The 18,461-nt window shown below is 36.3% G+C and overlaps 2 protein-coding genes across 4 annotated transcripts; one reads left to right on the plus strand and one right to left on the minus strand.

Annotated features, from left to right (window-relative positions):
• Nucleotides 1-304: 304 nt before the first annotated feature.
• On the plus strand, nucleotides 305-2,814 carry LOC107793388 (putative aspartic proteinase GIP1). Its single transcript, XM_016615732.2, has 2 exons — nucleotides 305-776; nucleotides 1,074-2,814. The coding sequence occupies exons 1-2, from the start codon at nucleotides 385-387 to the stop codon at nucleotides 1,990-1,992; spliced, it is 1,311 nt and encodes a 436-aa protein (XP_016471218.2). The 5' UTR covers nucleotides 305-384; the 3' UTR covers nucleotides 1,993-2,814.
• Nucleotides 2,815-4,555: 1,741 nt separating this feature from the next.
• On the minus strand, nucleotides 4,556-14,963 carry LOC142179350 (mediator of RNA polymerase II transcription subunit 33A-like). Of its 3 annotated transcripts, XM_075249066.1 has the most exons (13): nucleotides 14,585-14,962; nucleotides 13,186-13,296; nucleotides 12,990-13,029; nucleotides 11,875-12,222; nucleotides 11,369-11,688; nucleotides 11,204-11,295; nucleotides 10,196-10,529; nucleotides 9,481-9,691; nucleotides 8,823-8,937; nucleotides 8,146-8,307; nucleotides 7,201-7,858; nucleotides 6,528-6,734; nucleotides 4,556-5,898 (listed from the first exon to the last, which is right to left on the minus strand). In XM_075249066.1, the coding sequence occupies exons 2-13, from the start codon at nucleotides 13,202-13,204 to the stop codon at nucleotides 4,730-4,732; spliced, it is 3,675 nt and encodes a 1,224-aa protein (XP_075105167.1). In that variant the 5' UTR covers nucleotides 13,205-13,296; nucleotides 14,585-14,962; the 3' UTR covers nucleotides 4,556-4,729. The 3 variants fall into 3 exon arrangements, with proteins under 3 accessions (XP_075105167.1, XP_075105166.1, XP_075105168.1); XM_075249065.1 differs by lacking the exon at nucleotides 12,990-13,029 and having other exon boundaries at nucleotides 14,585-14,963; XM_075249067.1 differs by lacking the exons at nucleotides 12,990-13,029; nucleotides 13,186-13,296; nucleotides 14,585-14,962 and having other exon boundaries at nucleotides 11,369-11,793; nucleotides 11,875-12,013.
• Between the last annotated feature and the right edge of the window lie 3,498 nt (nucleotides 14,964-18,461).

Raw genomic sequence — 18,461 nt, forward strand, 5'->3', positions numbered from 1 at the left:
AAAAAAAATGTTTGCAATAGACTATTAAAAAAAATCTTCCAAAATTTTTTGAACGGAGCAGTGGCACCAGTGTCAGCCTGTCAGGCGTGACCGTTATAGAAAAGTGTCTTTGCCACTAGATCTACATGTGAATACAAGACCGTTCATTCGGATCGGATCGGATATCGATCCATTCAATTTCGGATTTCAGATTTCAGATTTCCGATTGGATCGGATTTTGGATTGTGTTTATTAAAATTTTGGGATTTCGGATCGGATTCGAATTGGTATATTTTAATCCGATCCGATCCAAAATCCGAAATTATTAGGCAATGTGTAAATACTACACTTTAATTTCGGATAGTCAGTAATTCCTTTAAGCAGAGACTCTAAAAGCAAACAGCTATGCAGAAATCTATATTCTTCATATTTCTCTTTTCTATTTTGAATTCTTCTTCTCTAGTTTTTTCACAAGATGCATTTTTAGCCCCTATAACCAAAGACAATTCCACAAATTTATATTCTCTCTCAAATTATCTCAAAACTCCATTGCAAATCACAAATTTACATCTTGATCTTGGTGCTTCAATTAGTTGGGTTGATTGTATTCGTCGCTACAAATCTTCCTCCTATCAACACCTTCTCTATAACACCTCGCTTTGTGAATCTCTCGAGACCCTTGTTTCTGGCAATTGCTTCAAGAAACCCGGCCCGGGTTGTTTCAACGACTCGTGCGAGTATTTTTGTGAAAATTCAGTTACACGAAATGTTTTTATAGGGAACATACTACTTGACTCGTAAGTAATTTAACTATAATTGTTACTAATTTAAAGGAAAAAAATATACTAATTCATTTGTCTCAATCAGTTCCACATTTTTTTGTCACGAAAAGATTGATAAATTTCTATATTTATAGGAATTAACATGATTTAGTGTAAATTCCACTATAATGATGCCTTTAATATTTAATAAAAATAATACATGTTTATAACTATGATACTAGAAGTTAATTTCAAAAATATATATATTTATCGCCCAAAGCTTTGTATAAATATTAATTGCATTTATTAATTTGATGTAAATATTAAGTGCAGGCTCGCCTTATCCACCACCGACGGCCGGAATCTGAGTCGACTCAAGGTCGTCAAAGACTTTATCTTTGCATGCTCTAATACAAAAATACTCCGGGGACTTCCTACAGGAGTCACCGGCGTAGCCGCATTGGGAAGATTCAACTATTCACTTCCGTTTCAGCTCAGCAGAGCTGGCTCTTCTCCGGCGGTGTTCGCCGTGTGCTTGCCGAGTTCCGCGGCCTCCGGTAATGGCGTTGCATTTTTCAACTCCGCCGGACCTTACAACTTCCTGCCAGGAATTGATGTTTCAAAATCATTGATTTACACTCCTCTGCTTCTGAATCCGGTCGTCGGAACGGTGATATTTTACACGCGCCCATCCGACGAGTATTTCATCGGAGTGAGTTCGATCAAAGTGAACGGAAAATCAGTACCGTTGAACCAGACGCTACTGAAAATCAACGAGGAGAATGGATATGGCGGGACGAAGATTAGCACGTCGACGCCGTACACGGTGTTGCAGACGGCTATGTTCAAGGCGGTAACGGAGAGGTTTGTCGCGGAAGCGAAGGCGATGAATTTGACGGTGACGACTCCGGTGAAGCCGTTCGAGGTGTGTTTCCCGGCTAAGGCAATTGCATTCACGCGCCTTGGACCGGCTGTGCCCACTATTGATTTGGTTCTGCAGAAACCGGATGTGTTTTGGAGGATATTTGGGTCCAATTCGATGGTTCGGGTTAAGGCCCAAAATGTGGATGTTTGGTGTTTGGGCTTTGTGGATGGTGGGCCTGAGCCCAGGACGTCCATTGTGATTGGTGGGCATCAAATAGAGGATAATCTGCTACAGTTTGATTTGGCCCAAAAGAGATTTGGATTTAGTTCTTCACTCTTGTTCAAGAGCACCAATTGTGCAAATTTCGATTTCACTAGCAGGAAATAATTATGATTTCGATCTATATTTTGTCAGCTAAAACTTTGCATCTATAATTATGGCCAATCAGCATAATGGTCAAATTATTAAGAAAGTCATTTGTTCACCAACTAAGAGCCCGTTTGGATTAGCTGATAAGCTTAAAAGCATTTTAAAGTACTGAAACTGATTTTTTAATAAATATTTACGTGTTTCGATAGAAGTGCTGAAACTAATAATAAGCGGTTTATTTATTTGGTAAAAAAATAGTAATAAAAGATAAGAGACTTGAAGACATGGCAATCCCACAACAGGCAAGCTGGATGGTCAGGCAGATTCTGAGTGCCAGAACAATACTACAACAGGTACAACATAATTAGCAGATCAACAAGAGCATGGTTAGACAGTTCTACCTTCAGCTACTGGGGAATAGGCCTAGAGTCAACTGGGAAGTGTATGATGTTTCAAAACAAAGCTAGACCTAAAGCCATATTCACAATGTGGCTACATTTGCAGGGGAGACTTTTAACTGTAGATAGATTGATCAAATAGGGGGTAACTATGGATTCAAAATGTTCTCTATGTCAACTTCATGATGAAACTAGAGACCACTTATTTGTGGAATGCCTCTTTACTAAGGCAGTGTGGCAGAAGGTTTTATGCTGGATGCAAAGACAGGATGTAGTTCGAGATACCTGGGTGCAACATCAACAATGGATGATACAGAATGCTAAAGGCAGATCTTATGGAGCTCAATTGTATCGAATGGTATATGCAGAGGTTACACATAGTGTTTGGATTGAAGGGAATCTGAGAATATTTCAACAGAGAAGCAAAAGCGTTGATAGCATAGCTAGAGAAGTAGCCTACATATGTAATGTGAGAGCTACCAAAGATATAGTATGTAGGTTGAGATTGTTTCTTTGAGTATTTGATAGATATAGCTGCTGAGTTTATAAAGCGGGCTATGAATTGTAAAGATTATTGGTGATTAATAAAATGTTAATTACCTAAAAAAAAATGGTAATAAACTGTTCTTTTATAAAATGACTAAAATACCTTTAAATTTTTACAAAAGATTATAAATTAATTTTTTTTTTTGGAAAGAAAAAAATGAAATTTATTTTGGAAAAGGTATTTTGTGAATTAAAAAATAGGGGTATGCATTCGATTTTGACCCTTATCGATAATTGCTTATCGATTATCAATTTATACATATGCTTATCGTTATCGTTTCAATAAGGTTTCGATTTTTTCGATTTCGATTTATCGATTTTGGGGCTTATCGATTACACCAATAAGAAAATTTGCGAGATTACGGAAAGTATATCGAGTTTTTCAAAAATTCAAACAAGTCAAAAGACTTTAATTTGTTTAAACTTTTCTTGTTTACACTTTGACATTACTATTAGACAGGGTTCTGACCATTTATTAAAGTCAAAATTTGTTATATCAAAGAGTCTTTTCTGAAAATGAAATCACTCAAGTGTATTACAATTATTGAAAGAAATATTGTATAACAATATCTTTCATTATTGTTTAGTTTTATTTCGGGGTGCAAACTTGCTTTCAAAATTATGAGATGCGTTGTGTGGACCTCTTGGATTAATGAGGCAAAAGGAGCAGACGACCTAGCAAAGCATAAAAACAATTTTAATTTTTTTTGAAAGTTTAAGTATATATTATGTGCCTCCCTGTTTTGTTTTATTTTCCTATAAAAATTACTGTTTACGTATTAGGTAAAGGAAAGGGTATTATAGAATAAGGGTATATTTGTCTTTTTAGTATACCTTATCGGTTTATCGATAAACCGATAACCGAAGAGGACAAAATCGATTGATAAATCGATAAACCGATAACAAATAATCGATTCGATTTATCGATAAACCGATTCAAATGCACACCCCTATTAAAAAAATATTATTAAGGATAAACTAATAAAAGCTTTGATCAAACTAAAAGTGCTAAAAGCTGAAAAACCATAAGTTGCGGGAGATCTACTTATGACTTAGTGTTTACCAAATGCATAGATAAGCCAAAAAGTGCTTATAAACCAGTTTGACCAGCTTATAAGCGTAGCCAAACACCCTCTAGGTTGTGTGAGCACGTATTCCATGTTAACTTGGAATGCATGTTTCTCTTTCGTATTGTATCTTTCTCCTAACATCGGTGAACTCGCGAGCTGGCTAGATGCATGAGGCAAAGAGCTTGTACTACCCCGTTTGATTGAACTAACCCTTTTGGTGTGTTTTAATCCCATAGTTTCTTATATTCTATCTGTACAATATCAACTAGCCTTCAATTCCAAACTACTTTAAGTCAATACAGAAATCTTTTGTATAGCGGGAACCTTGCCGTAACCGGTAAAGTTGCTTGTCATGTGACCAGGAGGTCACGGGTTCGAACTGTGGAAACAACATCTTGTAGAAATGCAGGTAAGACTGCGTACAACAGATCCTTGTGGTCCGGCCCTTAATCCGGACCCCGCGCATAGCCGGAGCTTAGTGCACCCAACAGATCCTTGTGGTCCGGTCCTTCCCCGGACCTTTATACTGACAGTTATATTAAGAACTCAAAAAGAAAGAGAAAGTAGTAAATAAAAGTGAGATTATCATAATCAAACTCAACCGGCCCAAAGTGCATGATAGCAAAACAAGTCAAAAATGCAAGGGGGTACCTGCAGAATTCCAAAACTTCTATATCTGTAGTCACCATATACTCAATCCAAAAATTGTAGAAGTTGTAGATCCTCTGATTGAGGGCTCATCTAGCAAAAGTTCAAACCCCCTTCTATTATCATTTCAGCAGCAGTGCCCATAGCACCAACACCACTAGTTTCCAAAAGGGCCAAAGCTAACACTTCCTCGTTCAGCCGTTTCAATCCCTTGCTCAGCCTCTTTAAAACCTCAACATCCACCTCCAAAAGCCACTTTGGTGTGCATCCGACCATTAAGCCTATGAATCCTGAAACATATGCTCTCCATGTAGCCTTGTTACAACCAAGTGTTATTTTCCCATCTAGTGCACTCGCAAGAAACTCCAGATGTGCTCCAAGAATACTTGGCCGCCATTTGGATGCGGGTGACAATGAATCCACACCCCAAGCAAATGTTCCGGACAGAAGTGCAAAGTAAGCAAGGACATAACCCCTTAACCTTGCGACCATTCCCTCTGAGACCCCACCGTTGGGCTCTGATCTATGTGCTGATATAAACCAAGATGGTAATGTTTCTTTTAGCAAAGCCTGGACCAAACTTAAACCACCTGTAATCCAAACTAATGAAGCACCCAATGAAGCTGCAAGCTTGACACGGGTCATTGCTGCAGCAAGAGAGACCTGACAAAATGCAGGGAATCCACTTTCCATGTTATGACAAGAGAGAGAACTCATCGGATTTCTGGTTTTCTTGAGTTTCTCCAATTCCTCAGCGGGGAATCCACCATCCGCAATAATTCTGACAAAATGCATCAGAAGGGTGACGACCTCTTCTGCCATAAACATGACATTTCTGACAACTCTATGAACACGCAAGTAGAGTATACCAGGGGCAACGGGAGAAATACCACCAGAAAAGTGCGAGCCAAACCCATGACCAAGAAGTGAACCGACACCACCATTGCTTTCTATAGAAGATGTACCTAGACCTAGTGTAGCTGTAAAGCAGACCCGAAGCAATTGAACTACGGCATCACTGCTGTGGTGGAACACAGTTCGGGATGCAGAGAAAACAAGAAAATCACTCCAACGTCTAACCTTTTGCATCCATAGGGCAGCTATAACAGGCATACATGGCCAAGGACAACTTGTAGCCAGGTTACTCAATGCTGTGCCCACCAAGTTCAGAAAGCGATCAGTACCTCGTTCAAGCTTATATGTAATGGTGAGGCTCACAAGGACTGCCAGGGGCAAAGGAATAATAGCTGGAGAATTTCCACCTACAAAACACATAGCATTAGCTAAGCAATGGAAACGAATGAATGAGTAGTTAAATTCCCTGCACTTAATTACTCCTACGCACAGATGTGTTAGATACACAGGCAGAGCCAGGATATAAAATTTATGGGTTCTGAACTAGCCATCGAACCCATAGCCCACAATTAAATAGTTATACATATTTTAATGGATTTTTAATACAAACACAGGGTCTAAACAAAAGCTACTGGGTTCGAACCCTTAACTCATACGGTAGCTCCGCCCCTGATTAGATAGATATGGTAGTCTAGGTCTGCCACATAGCAAAGATAGAATTGATAAACCCTTGTCAACTATTTATCAGAAAATATAATTCGATATTTCAACAAAGGAGATTAGGGATCTAATCCCCCCAAACCATACTTTAACGTCACGACAAAAGGAATGGAAAAAGAAGGGGGTGGGGGTAGATTCGTGTTCATTCTGCCACTGTATGATTCATTTAGAAATTCACACGGGGCGATTAACTTGTCACAACGGTAACCAGACCCATAGGTTAGAAGAAAGAGAAGAGGGGAAGTACGTTTCTAACGCCACAGTTCCTCTCGTCTTATAAGAAACAGGTGTCAGATGAAATCAAACGAGTACACACCTACAGAGACACTTGGTACATCTACACCAGTAGCAGCTAGGATTTTCTTAATCTGTTGTTCCACTGTTGCTAAATTTGCAGCTGGACTTGGCCAATCAGTTCCATTCATAAAAGCAGGCTTCCAAAGACCCCGTGTCACTTCAGCTGAAAAGTAACTTGCAATTGTTGCCAAAGACGCAGGAAGAAAGTCAGCTAGATCCTTAAGACCTGAGATGGAGAAAATGCAGCATTCAATATACTAAGACATAGAAATCATTAACTTAGACTTGACAGCATCATCCACGTGATAAGTTCAAGTTTCTCGTGCGAATTTTCCTCTTCTTTCTATCCTTTTTCTCTGTGTTGCGTGTGTGTGTGCATATTGAATATAAAGGATCTATCAAGCAGTGGCCGTGTGTAGGAAGGAGACACAATATATCTTACATCAAAAGTCCTCTTCTTCTCATTAAAAGGAGGTTAACGACTTCACTCTTTTTTTTTTGTTGTTGTTGTGGGGGGTGGGGGGGTTGTGTGATATGCCTCATACCTCTGACAACTGGCTTAAGTGTTTCATCTCTCTCGCTCTCTCTCAACTGACAACTGGCTTAGGATTGCTTTCGAAGCCTAAGTGTAGACATTATATTCAAATGACAATTGCACTCTAATTTTATTAATCTTTACCAAATAGGCTAACCTGTGGCTAGTTCACGTGGTGACAATCGCCCGTGAGCACAGGCTGTCAGAGCAGCATCAAGCACAAATGGAACAGCTTCCAAAACATCCCATGCAGGTAACTTAAGATGAGGAGATATATCTTCGTTGCCAGACCCAGATGAGTTACTACTACCTGAGGTCGTTGGTGTAAGGGACTGACCAGCACTATTTATTTTTCTAAACATGAAGTTCAGCAGTGCTTCAACAATCTGATGAACAGGAGTTCCAGGGACGAGACCTGAGAGAGGTGAAGCAATACATGCTTGATTTTGCCGGTACCAACATTTTAGTTTCGGAAAAGAATCCATAAATATGGGTTCTTCAGGTAATCGACACGGAGTTCTAGACAATTGCTTGCTTTTGCTTTGACCTTTAAGCAAATCTTCAGAGCATGCCAACTGGGAGTTACGAACCAGCAATAGGTATTCAGGAGTTAGATGGGATCCCACAGGAACATCTCTGGTGACATGCTCAAGTGGTGGCTGATCAAATCTCCACAACTTCAGCAGAAGTGTGAACGCATTCGAGAAAACAGCATGTGAATTAATCTTTTCCGACATTAGAGTCCATGATATATTGGGAGCACAAGAACCGAAGGCTTCACAAATTGGCATCAATGCACCAGCAAGCTGTGGAACCTGGAGAAATTTTAAGTACACCGTCAGTAACAGAGGAAAGAAGTTTGGTTTCTCCATCTTTATCTTAAGCCCAGCTCTACTCAATATACTTTTCTCAAAACCTATTTTCAACAGAACTTTAGTTCTATAAATTGTTGTTCAGGTAACCTATCTCTATAAAAGTAGTGCAACACTGCAGCTGTATGCTAGCATCTGATTCAAGTCTATGTGATTTTCACCGACATTAACATATAAATGACATCAAACATAATTCAGAATAAGAAAAGTGCAGCGGAAGTTTAACCTACCAATCCATGCAAAGAAAAGATCTGGATACAATCGATAGATGATATACCAATGAGAAGGACATTCAAAACTGGAGCATAGCTTATCAAATGGCTTTCAGTTCCACAATAATCAGAAGGAACACAAGGTGAAAGCAACCTAGTGATGAATAGAACGGTATGTTCCTGCAAGAATGTAGATGAAAATACAGTGCAAATGAGTGTGCAAAACATAGAAATGAAATATACAAGACACCCAGTTTTGAACTTGAGAATGACTTTAGAATACCAGATTTTTTAACAGGGTACCTTTAAAAATGACTTTAGAAAATATCTGAATATATTTTCACTTCAAAGTAAAATCAAATATACTACAGATATAAGGGATTAGTGATGGTGGCTAGGTGAGTGTTCTTCCGCTCCATCTTTGTTGCCACCTTTCTTTATTTTTAACCCTTTCTGGGGGTTGCTGATCTAAACACAAACGGTAATGCTTCTCAACCTAGTTTACCAATAACATTTTCACTTATTTATGTTTTTTTCATCTCCTTTTTGTTCATCCAGTTAAGGTTGTTCTTTGTGCAATGCTCACAATGTTTGAGAGGAGACTTGACCTAAGGTAATGAAGGCTCTCAAAGAGGTTTTGCTGCTACTATAGTACAAAATACTGGTTTTAATCCCAGAGAGATGGGATGTGTTACCTGTATATTCCAACCACGAGCAAGAGAGGCCCCACAGAGAATAGTAGCAGCAGAAATCTTTTCTTCATCGGAACCATCGACAGCAATCTCATATATTTTCTCTATTTCTGCTAAGCTTCCATCAAATCCATGAGCTTATTAAATTTAGTTTTCATACCACTGGATAAATATCAAGAAAGAGCATCTGATATGTCTGGCTTCAGGAAAGAAAGGGATTTTCAACCGAAGATCAGCTTTTCTTTCTACCAGAGAGCACCAGATGTGAATACTTACAATTTGCAGATGTTTCTTAAGCAGAAAATGATATGCCCATTATTTTGAAGTGATAGCTCTTTTCTTATACATCTATAACTATAAACTTCGAGTATGACCTTAAAAGCAACCATATTAACCAGTGGCATGGCGTAAAACTACTGCTTAAATCTACTGAGGCTTTCTTTAAAAGAATATGCCCGTTATATCAAGCTATGAACAAATTTCTATATTGTTTAATTCTCTATATGGAGAAAAACTCCTAATATGAACTTAAAAGCAGCCACATTTACCAGTGGCACTGGGACACCACTACTGCTTGACCAAATAACCTTGGCCGATGATGGCGTGAAGTGAGCAAACTAGAAACAAAGAAAAGCTTTCTAATTGTCAACATCTGTCATACCTTGAGGCGGGTGTTGAAACCAATGCACTGACCATTGGAGGAGTTAGGAGAGATCCCTTCATCAGTGATGACCAGCCAAGCAATGGGCCTGAAATGCTACGAGGCACTTGATTGCATTGACCTTTTACGTATCCAGGCCATAAATAAGCAGATGTATCCAAAATGTTTCTAGCAATGCAAGCCTCAACAATAAGGTGCCACAAGTTCCCGGCTACAAATAGTTACAGATGATTAGCATACTTACTAGTTAGGAATAGGCTTTAAATTTGTTACAGAACTTTTAATTTTATATATATAAATAAAACTTATTTCCCTATTAATCTTAAATTATTCTGGCATGATGACGATATGAGTTGAGCTTAAAGAAATAAGTGAGGATTCATATCACCGACCCCAACTTTGTTTGGGATTGAGGTGTAGTTGTTGATTAGCATACACTACCACTATAACTACTTATGCATATAAGAGCAAATAAGAGATGCACTATTGATTAATTAGATTTTTCGACCATACCGTCTGAAAACAATCTGCCCAAAATAAATAAAAAAGCAAAGAATTTACAAAGAGAAACAAGTACATGGGTGGGGTTGTGGGAATAAAGAGGAAGCAAACTCTAAAACTTAGTCAAATTGAAAAGAATGTAAGATAGAATGCAGGCAGCAACTGATACAAGGCTGACAAAACACAGGTCTCACTTGAAATCTACTGGACTCACCACAATTGACAGGCATGCCATTCAATTTCATCCCATCAAAGTACTCACTTCCCATACTTAGCCCTGAAAGGAACATCATTGCTTTAACAGCAGCTTGGTTTGCCAACGGAATTGCCGGCAGTGGTGGGGTCAACAAGCCTTCATAATCATGCAGTTGCTGTAAGCTAGAAACCAAGGCCTGACAACGTTTTCCCGTGGACTCTTTTCTTTGATCACTAGAGGTGCTATCATTTTCCTCTTCAATGATGTTGGTAATTGCTAGCGGTGTAATAGACAACAATAAGCATAGGCAGGTATCAAGACGAGGTACTGGTCCCTCGCTCGAATCCCTTTCCTAAATTGACCCAAAAGAAGTTATTTAGACATTTTCAATATCAAACTGACGCTATTAAAAAACTGCAGTTTCAATTCTGATAAGCTGTTTCATTTTACCTTCTATACAAAGGAATGTAAATTCTTGGCTGACAAGGAAACCCCATATTTAGCCCTTAACAAATAAATTAGGCTAGTTTCTAGAACTTTGAAACTTGGAAGCACTTCTCAGCAAAATTGTGTTAGAAAATAAGACCTAGAGCTGAAGATGGAAAATGACAAATGGCTAGGAAGCATAGGTTTTCTATCATCAAGCCGACTAGCAGAAAATGCAAGTGATCCAGAAGCCATAACAGCATGAAGATATTGCCGTGAGCTTGTTTTGCATTCCCTAGGGAGGACTTCACGGTTTTTGGATATCAATAGCACCAAAGCCTCCAGAGAGATATTCTAAGATTTCTTAGAGCTGACGAGTTTGACACTAGAAGTTGTAAGTGCTGCATGAAAGAATCCCAATTTGTGGGCCTAAAGAAAGAACAAATGCATATTTAGCTACCACTAATATCTATTAGTCTAGCATAGTACCAGTATAACTGCTTATGTATATACTGGTATTTGTTTCATTTAACCTTCTATACAAAGGAATGTAAATTCTCGGCCGAGAAGAAACCCCATATTTAGCCCTTAACAACTTACTCTATTAACAAGCCTTAGGGCTGAAATCCATAATCCAAAAAATGTGTCCTGCCATGTTGTACGGTTAGTTGCCTGCAGAGCCTTCACCAGACCTGCAAAATAACTCCATTTTAGCAGGTCAGAACAGGGTATACTAAATCACTTAGACAATACTACAGTGTTGACCAGTTAGAGTGTCAGCGGAACTTGTAGCTGCCACTTGAAGTCCATCCATGGTATCTTCTAGAAAGAGATCAATTGGTAGCCAGAGAACTGATGTACTAGCAGCATCACGCCGACTAGCAGAAAATGCAAGTGATCCAGAAGCCATAACAGCGTGAAAAAATTGCCGTGAGCTTGTGTTGCATTCCCTGGACAGGACTCCAAGGTTTTTGGATATCAATAGCACCAAAGCCTCTGGAGAGATATCCTTGGAGTTTCTTAGAGCTGCCGAATTTGACACTAGAAGTTGTAAGTGCTGCATGAAAGAATCCCAATGTGTGGGCCTAAAGAAAGAACAAATGCATATTTAGCTACCACCAATATCTCTTAGTCTGGCATAGTATGCATTTTTTTAAGCACTACTTCTCATTTCATGGCTCAATGGAACTCTGAGAAAAAAAACATTAGTAAGAAACATGTTGCTATTTGATACAGCGCAAAACTTAATGAAGGAAGCTCTATGATCTTACATGTTCTTACGTGCCAAGTAAAGAATCATGGACGTCAATTTGTCCCCAAAAAGTTCACCAATTATTTCAATAGCCAACACAGTGTTCATTCTACATAATCCTTCACGATGTTCAACTCTTTTCCCAACAAAGCCATCACGATTGCTGATTTCCATTTCTTGAGTTGCAACTGGCCACCTAGACTTCTTTTCAGCAGTCAGCTCCAGCAATCCTTCATCGTCAAGTGAGGCATCAAGTAACTGCCATACAACCATGAAAACATATCCAACCACATGCTTTCCACTTTCAGATCCCTGAAGTTCAAATATCTGGGAAAGATGAAGAGTATCATTTATCGACTCCATAATCCTGCAATAGCAGTACCAGATAAGTTAACTCTTTTACTGAAATTCATCCACAAAAATTATACTAGTTCAAAACAACATCAATGCTAATTTGGAGAATTTGAATCAATAATGAATATTATTAGTTTTCAGCTATGTTGCGCGGACTCTCCAAAATGCTGCGGCACCTGTGACGGATCCTCCAAAAGTAGTGTCTCCAAATATACACTACTTTTGGAGGATCCAACACACGCCCGGCCACATTTTCAAAGAGTCCGAGCAACATAGGTTTTCAATCACATGGACATCTGTTTACCTCCCAGGAAATATAGGAGGACAAACAATGACCAGAGCATACACTGGAAGATTATGTCAAAGAAATTTTACTTAAGATATCATTCTCACAACAGATTGAGGCATAAATTAGAGGACCTCCTTCTGAAAGAAAAATAAAACATATAGAAAACCAGAAAATGAACATAAGAACCTCTGTTGACAAAAAGAGACTATTGAACAAAGAGTTATGCCAAATTAGCCAATAACATTTCAGAGAAAAAAAGAGAATACTCTAGGAAACATCATAGATTATGCTGTTATAATTTGAAGATTAGTGTCCAAGGGAATGATTACACAGCGAAAGTGAGCCATTTCATCCAAAGTAATTCAAACTAAATCTTTTAACTTATGGGACATAATATAGAACTTGATAATATGACTGAGATGAACCATGAAGTCTCAGAACCAAAGAAGGATTTTACACTACCACGAATGACATAAAATGACAGGCATTACCATGAAGTTTCAGTACCAACGAAGGATTTTACAGGGGCACCTACCACGAATGACATAAAATGACAGGTGTCAAAACACTGATCCTAGCAACAGATAATATAGTCTAAAGCATCTAGCGAAAGAAAAAAGATTCTTATGGAATCAAACTAAAGAGACAATACAAGAAAATGGCACAAAATAGGAGAACGAAACGTACTTTTGATAATTTGGACCATTACTTAGAGATGGTAATGAAGAAGCATATCTTTTCAGGAGTTCCATATACAGCCTGTATGCCATCGGACAGCTCCTTCGGGTAGGAATTACTCTGTAAAAGAAAAGAAATTATAAAATCAACACAACAAAGAAGACTCAATCAATCAATCAACTATGGCTCAATCCCAAACTAGTTAGAATCAGCTTATTTGAATCCCCTATATCAATTCCGCTCTACTCAAGTGCATTTCAATTCTCCGTCAACCTAATGCAACTCTCTCTCTTTTATTCAATCAGCTATATGAATCCCATATATCCATTCTGCTTATGTGTTGAAGTTTGTGACTATAACATCTAAAAGCTTAAGCTGTTAGAGAGATCACACTTTTATTTTCTTAATTATGTCTTTTATAACATAAGTTGTTACAAAGATCATGCTTTTATTTTCTTGATAATGTCTTTTCTTTTCTTAATTACGTCATTTAACACGCTCCTTATTTTCTTAATTGTCTTTTATTTTCTTAAATATGTCACTCACGTGCGGGCCTGGGCTAAGCACATGAAAATTCCTTTCCTTTCGTGAGACTCGAATCTAGGACATCTGCCAGCTCTGGTACCATATTGAAGCGTGTGACCATCTAATATAAAAGTTTAAACTGTTAGAACGTGCACACTTTTATTTTTTACAATTATGTCTTCAATGTGGCAATATTTCAAACATGAACCATTGCGGACAAGTGTCAGAGCCACCGGTCCTTATTATAACCATCCACTCTTACACCATTCGAAACACATCCAACAACTGTTCTCACTCACACACACAAACCCACTGCTTTTCCAACATTCAACACATTTCGTTAAATAAAAAACACTAAACAAAAGTGAAGGGACAAAAAAAAAACCTTTGATTGTTCTAATACCATATCAAAATTGTGCAACCATCTAATCTTTTGCTTTTAAAAAAAAATTTATGTCCTCAACATATTCCGTAAAATAAAAAACACTAAATTTTCATAAAATAAAGGGGCAAAAAAGGGACCTGGTAATTAAAGGTCTTTTCTTTTGTTCAAATAATTTTCTTTCTTTTATAATATTGAAAAAATGGAAAAAAAATCCTTTTTTGGATAATTTTTGTCTATAATAACCAAATAAGATTTAATTGTTAAATGTTATTATACGTGTATAACAACCAATCTCTATAAAAGCCAGAAAAATATAGTAGAGAAATTTGACTGTACTATATTAAAATGTGTGACCATCTCATATCTCATCTAAAAAGTTTAAGTTGTTAGAGAGAACACTTTTATTTTTTCTTAATTATGTCTTAAACACATTTCGTAAAAATACAATGACACAAAATTTGCAAAAATAAAATAAAATGAAGGAGCAAAAAAATGGACCTGGTAGAGAGAAGAGCGAGAACGAACAAAGGAGGTACAATTCTAACCGTCAAAGCTTTCTCTAGAAATTTCCAAGCAATAGGAACGTTATTCGACCAACATATATGATTCACTAAAATTTCGCCGACGGCGACGGACGGCATGGATACGCCGGCGGAGTTGAGACTTGAAGAAAGTTGCATGGCCCATATCAAAGGATCGGTGTTTTTCTCCTGAGCTAATTTAGTTAGCTCAGTTACTCTATCGAAGATAGAGTGTACGGTTTCCATTTTCATTGCTTAGGCGAAAAAATGGTGTGCTCCGGCGAGTTGCGCCGGCTGTTTTGACGCCGGCGAAAAACAGAATAAGTATGGACTGAGTAATGAATATGGGTGGTGTGGTGGGTCTTCTTTTCTATCTAATATTTATAGGAGAAATTAAAAAATATCAACATTTACGACTGGTCATTCAAAAATAGTCTAATTTTAAAAGTAATCGAAATTTAGTCACTTTTCATATAAAGATAAATTTGAACGAAAACATTATTCTAAACTCGAAAAATAGTATGCTGGAACTCCAGCATATTATACGGGAGTTCCAGGATAATTATGCTGGAACTCCCGTATAATATGTTGGAGTTCCAGCATAAGTACACTAGAACTCCAACATAATATACTGAACTTTCAGTAAATATAAATGTCCAGTATAATATACTGGAGTTTGGAGCACCGGTGCTCCAGTCTCCCGTATATTATACAGGAGTCATCAAAGCATATCGGTCTAGCATAATATGCTGGAGTTCGTACACAGATGCACCGAACTCCCGTATATTATGCGGGACCGGTCTCTGTTGCAGCAAAATAGTGGCTATTTTTCATTGACTTCGTAAACGGTGACTATTTTTGAATGACCATTCCGAAAAATGGCTATACCGTGCTATTTTAACAATATTTATATATTTATAGTTATTAATTTCAAGAGTCAAATGACATAATTTTTGAAATACCTTTTAAATATTTTGAATTTATTAATTACTATGATGTAATTTTAAATATATAACTTTTATTTCAAAAAATATTAAATTTGGTGTCATAATTTATGGTCAAAATTAAAAAAGTTAGACTCTCGATTTGAATACAAATTTATCGCTTAAAACATATAAAAAAAATTGTCATTTAATACATGTCATAAATATTTGTGATTACAAAATCATATCACAAAAAGTAAAATAGTAAAACTGTGTCCAAATTAATAGGATAACTAAGGTGTGCCCATATTAATCTGAATACCTCTATTGTTAAAGAAATAATTAATAACAATGATAAATATAAGTTTTTAACATTATAAAGATTTATTATACTATTAATATAAATCACTTATTATAGTAATTTAGTTAAGTTTTTATTACATTACTAAGTAATACTTTATTATAGAGATTATATATAATTACCTTAACTCATTTATTCTGTGAATACTTTATACCTTGCTAGTGCATAAAATTTAAACTTTAATTTATAATAGGAGTTTAAGTTTTGTACACTGATAATATTCACTCAAGTCTAGTTTAATTTTAAAAATAAAATAATTTTAATATAAAATTTTTGAAGTCAAATATACGGGTAAGAAATCGGAAAATAGTCACTTTTAACCTCTCCAATTAGAGTTTAGCCAGTATTTAAAAAGTTATTAGCAAATAGCTATTTTTTTTACACGAAAAAATATTTGGACAAAAATACCCTCAACTAAAACACGAAAAATTCCAGACTACTTTTAGTTTTGCATTAGAAGGGGCTAAAAAGGTACTTTAAGTCATATGTTTGAATCTCAACTATGATATACTAGTATAATAGTATGAATATTGAAAATTAATATAGCCAATTCAACTTATTTTGGATTAACTCGCCGTAAAAGTAGGAGAAAATGCACCAATAGCCATTTTTAAGCCCGTTGTTTAAAATATATTCACAATTTACAATGTATTTAAAGATTAGTCAATTCACTCAAACTTTAGGACTAAGTATTCTGAATTTGAAAATTCAAGATTAAGTGTCTTGAATTTCTGAACTACTAATTTAAAACTCAGGAGATAAGATTCGAACTTCTAGACATAATTTTTGAACTTTAGGATAAGATGTTTGAACTTTGAGGTTTAAACTCTAGGACGTCAGATCTTGAAGTTTGAGCGAATTAACTAATCTTTAAATATATTTTAAACAACATGCTTAAAAGTGACTATCGGATATTATTTCCACGTAAAATTACCAGTACATTAGTTGGATACAAATGTATGCTTTAGTGGAATTTCGATGGACCTCATCACTTTTCTTTTTTATAATTAAGTACTAGTAATAGATTTGATTATCTCATTGCATAATTATCCTATAAAAATTAATTTAAAATATGTCCAATTTAAGCGTGTGCACTACGCATAATTGTTGACCTTTGATGAATTAAGCACATATGAAATCAGATTATGCAAGTACACCATGATTACTTTAATGGACCTTATGTGATACGAATTCGAATAGGTCGGACTCCAAAACGAGCACCAAAATTCAGATGAGAAACCAAAAAAAAAAGTACTAATAGAAAAATGAATGTGTAATTTAGGTTTTATGATTAATTATAAAAGATTTTTGCACATTCAATGTAATTTAGAGGCCAACATTTCTCGTTTTTTTATTATCAGCCAATGCTTAAAATAAATATCGTCTTTTAAGTATTTAAATATTTTTTATACCGTCATCGAATACATTCTAAATCTGCATCAATAGCAAAAATCTATATCAATTTGCGCTGAATTTGACCCGGCAAAGGATAGAGCAAGTGTCGCTAAGTTTAAGATAAACAAAAGCTAGTTAATTTGACTTTGTTTAGTTAATTACTTACATGATGATTAAGACAATATTATCCAATTACACAAGCAAATTGTTGAAAAATTATAAAATCAGAAATTTATTATTTTATTAGCCACATGTAAAACGGAATTCTTCTTGTCTAATTAGTTAGTTCCTCAAAATATCAACCTTGCTAAAAGAAATAAAAAGAAGAACTAACTAGCTTAAAGAAAAGGAGATGCTGCAAAACATTATGGGTGTGTTTGGTATAACGGAAAATGTTTTTTGGAAAATAAATAATAGTAATTTTATTCATTTTTCGGTATTTGGTACAAAAATTAAGGAAAATAACATCTTAAGAGTGTTCATAAATAATTTACATGAAGTCATAAACTTTCGAACCAACAATCTTCAGAACCCACAAATTTCATAAACTTCCGAACCGCTAAACTTTCGGGAAAAAAAAAACTGAAATCTGAAAAAAAAGTCTTTTTGGAGAGAGGAGGTGGGGTGGGTAGGTGTGGGGTGGGGAAGATTTTCTCTTGATAAAGAAAACAAATTCATAAGGAAAATATTTTCCAAAACATTTAAGCCAACCAAACATGGAAAATTGAAAAATATTTTCCAAAAAATGTTTTCCTTCGTACCAAACACACCCTAAATAAGGGTATCACCGCAAAAATGTATGGCATTTACATTCAATTATTTGAAAACAGAATATATATACACATGTGAATGATCATCAAAAGTTCAACAAACACTGAATTCTGAACTCATAACTTTAAAATTATGACGAGTTCAGTCCTAAATGACCTCTTAAAGGATAATTGAACAATCAAGTTAATTTACGTACTGAATCCACCTTCACCTCACAGAATACTGCACCAGTTCATGGGTTCTTCTCTGATGACATGATCAATAATAATGGGTTGGTACAGCGACGACGACGACGACGACGGATCGTAGCTAGAATAAGGAGAAGAGTTGCGGTAGCTCGAACCGTAATAAGGTCGATCAACCAAGGCTCTTCTTGAAGAATAATAAGAGCTTGGCTCACCCAA

The sequence above is a fragment of the Nicotiana tabacum genome, chromosome 3 (genome assembly GCF_000715075.1).
Source record: "Nicotiana tabacum cultivar K326 chromosome 3, ASM71507v2, whole genome shotgun sequence".
Classification (NCBI taxonomy): Eukaryota; Viridiplantae; Streptophyta; class Magnoliopsida; order Solanales; family Solanaceae; genus Nicotiana; species Nicotiana tabacum.

What these genes read in the sequence shown, in the direction of transcription:
- LOC107793388 (XM_016615732.2), top strand. Translation starts at nt 385, where the DNA reads ATGCAGAAATCTATATTCTTCATATTTCTCTTTTCTATTTTGAATTCT. An exon ending in GGGAACATACTACTTGACTC is followed by an intron (nt 777 to 1,073) that starts GTAAGTAATTTA and finishes TATTAAGTGCAG; the next exon opens with GCTCGCCTTATCCACCACCG.
- LOC142179350 (XM_075249065.1), bottom strand. Translation starts at nt 14,859, where the DNA reads ATGAAAATGGAAACCGTACACTCTATCTTCGATAGAGTAACTGAGCTA. An exon ending in AATGGTCCAAATTATCAAAA is followed by an intron (nt 12,223 to 13,185) that starts GTACGTTTCGTT and finishes CTGCTATTGCAG; the next exon opens with GATTATGGAGTCGATAAATG. An exon ending in TGTACCAAGTGTCTCTGTAG is followed by an intron (nt 5,899 to 6,527) that starts GTGTGTACTCGT and finishes TGTGTTTTGTAG; the next exon opens with GTGGAAATTCTCCAGCTATT.